At 39.4% G+C, this 3,829-nt stretch overlaps 1 protein-coding gene across 1 annotated transcript; it reads right to left on the minus strand.

Moving 5' to 3' along the window:
- Positions 1 to 7: 7 nt before the first annotated feature.
- Positions 8 to 3,317, minus strand: LOC107579587 (poly [ADP-ribose] polymerase 14-like; the record flags this gene model as incomplete). Its single annotated transcript, XM_016265401.1, has 4 exons — positions 8 to 106; positions 353 to 2,628; positions 2,711 to 2,938; positions 3,069 to 3,317. Coding segments are annotated over 4 exons (2,852 nt in total), but the record flags the coding sequence as incomplete, so codon positions are not given.
- Between the last annotated feature and the right edge of the window lie 512 nt (positions 3,318 to 3,829).

Consider the following 3,829-nt stretch of genomic DNA (forward strand, 5'->3'; position numbering starts at 1 on the left):
TGAGCAGAACCTGAAGCTGAGGACCAGCTGCTTTGAGAAGGGCATTTGAAATAGCTCCCACGCTGAGATTTAGGTCACTGCTGAGAGTGTTCACAACGACGTCCATCTGCACAAAAAAGCAGATATTTACAGATGCATAGTCAGCTCAAATAATGTTCCGACATTCTACTTCAAAATGAACAAAAAAATGAAAAAGGCGGAGGGCCCTTTGAAACTTTTGGAGGAAAACGAACATAAATAAAACCCTCTCAAGTACATCCCTTCAAGAGCATTTTGGCATTTCAAATAGAAAATGAGCTTCAGCAAAAAGTAAGACACCAAATACAATTATGTGTAATAATACTGAACTCACTGTTGTGTCCTCAATGTTTCCTTTCATAAGGGTGATGGTTAAACCTTCTTTTGTCTGAAAACTTTGTGATGCTCCTTGAAAGAGTGTGGCAGTCTGGTGTTGGCTTGGAGAAGAACTTGCATGGTTTTGATTTTGCTGCTGGCTGCTTGAACTGCTTCCAGATGCCATGCTGTGGGTATGCGCACTGGCCCCATAAACCTTCTTCACTGCTGCTTCTAAAGCTTGAACTGTCTTATCATTATTGTCAACTAGGTGAATCTTGTTCAGTGTATTGTCCTCTTCAACAAAATCACAGAACTCTTTTATAGCTTTCACAATGGTGTCTGCACAAAAGTCCAGTGGGAAACCACCACCAGCTACACCAGAGCCAATGGCTGGGATTGCCAAAGACTGGAAGCTTTCTTGATCTGCCAAATTCAGACTCTTTTTCACAGTTTTTTTCAAGAGCTTTTCAGACTCCTGAGGTTTGTTAATATTATAATTAGGTCCTATTGCTAAGATGACATGTTTGCATCGCAGCCGCCCTCCTGCATCGAGGAGAACAGCATCACCTGTTGTCAACTTCCGTTTTTTGACAGTCTGGTTGCAGTCATTCTGAAGTTTAGGACCAGCAGCATCTGAGAGGACCTTGACTAAACCTCCATCCAGTAGGAGGTTCTCTTTGCATCCACCGACCACTGCATCCACTTGAAACGAGCACATGTCAGCTTTGTTTACTGTAATCTCCATTCCTTCATGTGTTTTATAATGATAAACAGGTTTTATTATCAGTGATTGAACTGTGTCATGTGGGTGGTCATACTCATCTAGTAACTGAACCAAACAATTCATATTTGTCTGGACATATGTAACACACATTAACTCTTTCTCCTTGAAAAACTTCTTTGCCCCTGGTTTAACTATTTTCATGGTGCAGTTATGCACAGATCTAAGCAAGTCCTCAAACAGAAGCACACACTTAGAGACATGAAGCCTTGAGCCACTGATCACAATGTCTTCACCTTTGAAGTTTACATTCACATTACCTTTCACCTCTTCAAACCAATCCTGCTTTTTATGATTCTTTATGTATGTGACAACAGTCTTGTGAGACTTCAGAGTTTTCTCAAATTGAGAGTTTTCCTGAACAAAGTTATGTAACTCTTGTTCAACATCGGTAATGGAATCTACAAAGCCAGAAACCACCACCTGGTTGACAGTTGTCTGTACTGTGACATTTGTGACAGTGTTTTTTATGTGAGAGACTAGGTCATGCCAGTCTGATCTTCCTAGAACACTGGGATCTTCTACACTGAAGTTTAGATGACTCAGATCTGTCTGCAATTGCTTCTCACCAACACTCAAGGCATTGTCTGTTTTCCCAACAAGCAAAACTCTCTTTCCATCAGCTTCTAATGCCACATTGATTCCTTTGTTTAAAAACAAATTGTTGGTCATTTCCTCTACATCCTTGGTGAGCAGAAAATCTAAAACAGATTGGTGGAGCTCAATTGGTTTATGAATCAAATTAAGAACAGCCTGCAGTATCTTATTCTTTGTTTCCAGCACCTCATGTTTCAGACCGTAAAAAGTTAACTTTCGGCTGTGCACATGGTATGTGATGTTAATTTCTGGAAATTTGTCACAAATTTGCTGCTCCAAACCATCACGGAGAACGAGATTGTAAATGGATGGAGTCATACTGGTTTCACCCGTCTCACTGCCCTTCTCCCTTTGGATTCTTTGGGTGACTCTCTCAACAGTTTCTGTCAGAATTCCCTCAATCCTGTTCATATCTTCTTTCAGGCCGGCTACAGTTATTGTTCCTTCATCCACATTGGGAACCAGTGTGACAGCCTCTCCCACTACTTCTTTTTGGATTTCAGTTTGTATCTCTGTCCACGCATCCTTCTGAATGCAGAACTCAGTGGATTTAAACTCAGATGTTAATGATAAAAACACAGAGAGGGCATTTTCTCTCCATGTCTGAATGAGTTTTCTTGTCTGCACACCATTGTTAAGTAGGGATTGAGAAGGACTGATCTTCACTGCTGAGGACTGAAAATCCATCTCACAAAAATGACTGGAGATAGCTTGCTTGATATAATCCATAGATTTTTTGTTTTCCTTTAAGTGGTGCCATACAGCTCTATCAATCTTCTCAATAAATGCCTCTGGAAGTCTCAGGGGGGGTCTGTCTTTACCATATAGAGCTGTTTGTAGTGTTTCATAGTACGGCAGTACTCTGAAAGGCTGCTTTTTAAGCTGATGTTGCTCTTTGAGGACTCTTTGCACATCTGAAAAAGCATACATTGTTTAGTTTATGCATTTGTCAAAATGAAATTCAACTAATAAATCAAATGTTACTACTTCATGTACCTTCAAGATTTGTAAAAGTTATTATTGCTGACTGATCTATTTCAAATGTTACCCCATCATCCTCTACTTCTCCAAATTTGTCAAAATACAGCATGACTAAGTCAGAGTTTGAGTTTGGAGGTAAGCCTTCAGCTTTCACTTTTGAAGTCATCTCAAGCAATCGGACTTTCATGTTTTTCTTCTTAATTATTCCATTGCTTGGAGAGGATACAAAGAAATGTTCTGCATCTGTGGAATCAAATATAAGTAACAGGAAATAAGAGCACGGTGACCACCACTAAGACCTTAGTAAAAGGCTAGAATTTTGCATGCACATCTGAAGAGTACATTGTGTTGTGGGATACAACCCATGACTTACACTTGCTATTGGAAAATGCCACTACAGCACAGTTACTCTCTGGTATTATTTCGATGTTGAAGTCTTTTGACTCAGCAGAAGATCCTTTCAGGATATTTTCCACCAGCATTGTCAGAAACTCTTGACCACTGTTTTGAATGTTTTCAATTACAGCTGATCTAGGGGTTGTATCTTCTTCCGTTTCCTCAAGTGGCTCAACCTTCTCCTCTTTTTCTTCTTCTCTCTGTGGTTCACCTGAATGTAAAAACACTAAAACGTTTTAACTATGCTGATACAAATATATGTAGAATTACTTCAATTTGAATTAATTTCAGGATTATCATTTAACACTTAACATGTAAACTTGGGTATCGTGTTTGTGGTAGGGTGTCATGCAAATGACCATACTAAAACCCAAAGTATACTTCAGTTTTGATGCAAAAGTTTGATGCAGATGCATACAGCTGAATGCACATCCTTTCAAAGTATACTCCATTTGATAGAGTGTGTGGATGCACAGCATTTAACACATGCAGTAGGAAATTTCATATTTGTCAAGTGTCTGTGCTATTTCTTTCCAGATGTTATGACCAATAAAAAATGTCTTTGTATTTGTTTAAACTGAGTTGTGGGTATCTTTTTACCCAGTCACACAAGCGCTCGTCAACGCAGGTGCCTATTGTCATTCCACCTCCTGTTTAAAATAGTGGACTATAGTGGACTGGGAATAGTGGACTGGGTCAGTGTTAGTGCATTGTGGACAAACTAAATAAGTGCAAAAA

The sequence above is a fragment of the Sinocyclocheilus grahami genome, unplaced genomic scaffold (assembly GCF_001515645.1).
Source record: "Sinocyclocheilus grahami isolate Dianchi unplaced genomic scaffold, SAMN03320097.WGS_v1.1 scaffold18382.1, whole genome shotgun sequence".
In the NCBI taxonomy this organism is placed as follows: domain Eukaryota; kingdom Metazoa; phylum Chordata; class Actinopteri; order Cypriniformes; family Cyprinidae; genus Sinocyclocheilus; species Sinocyclocheilus grahami.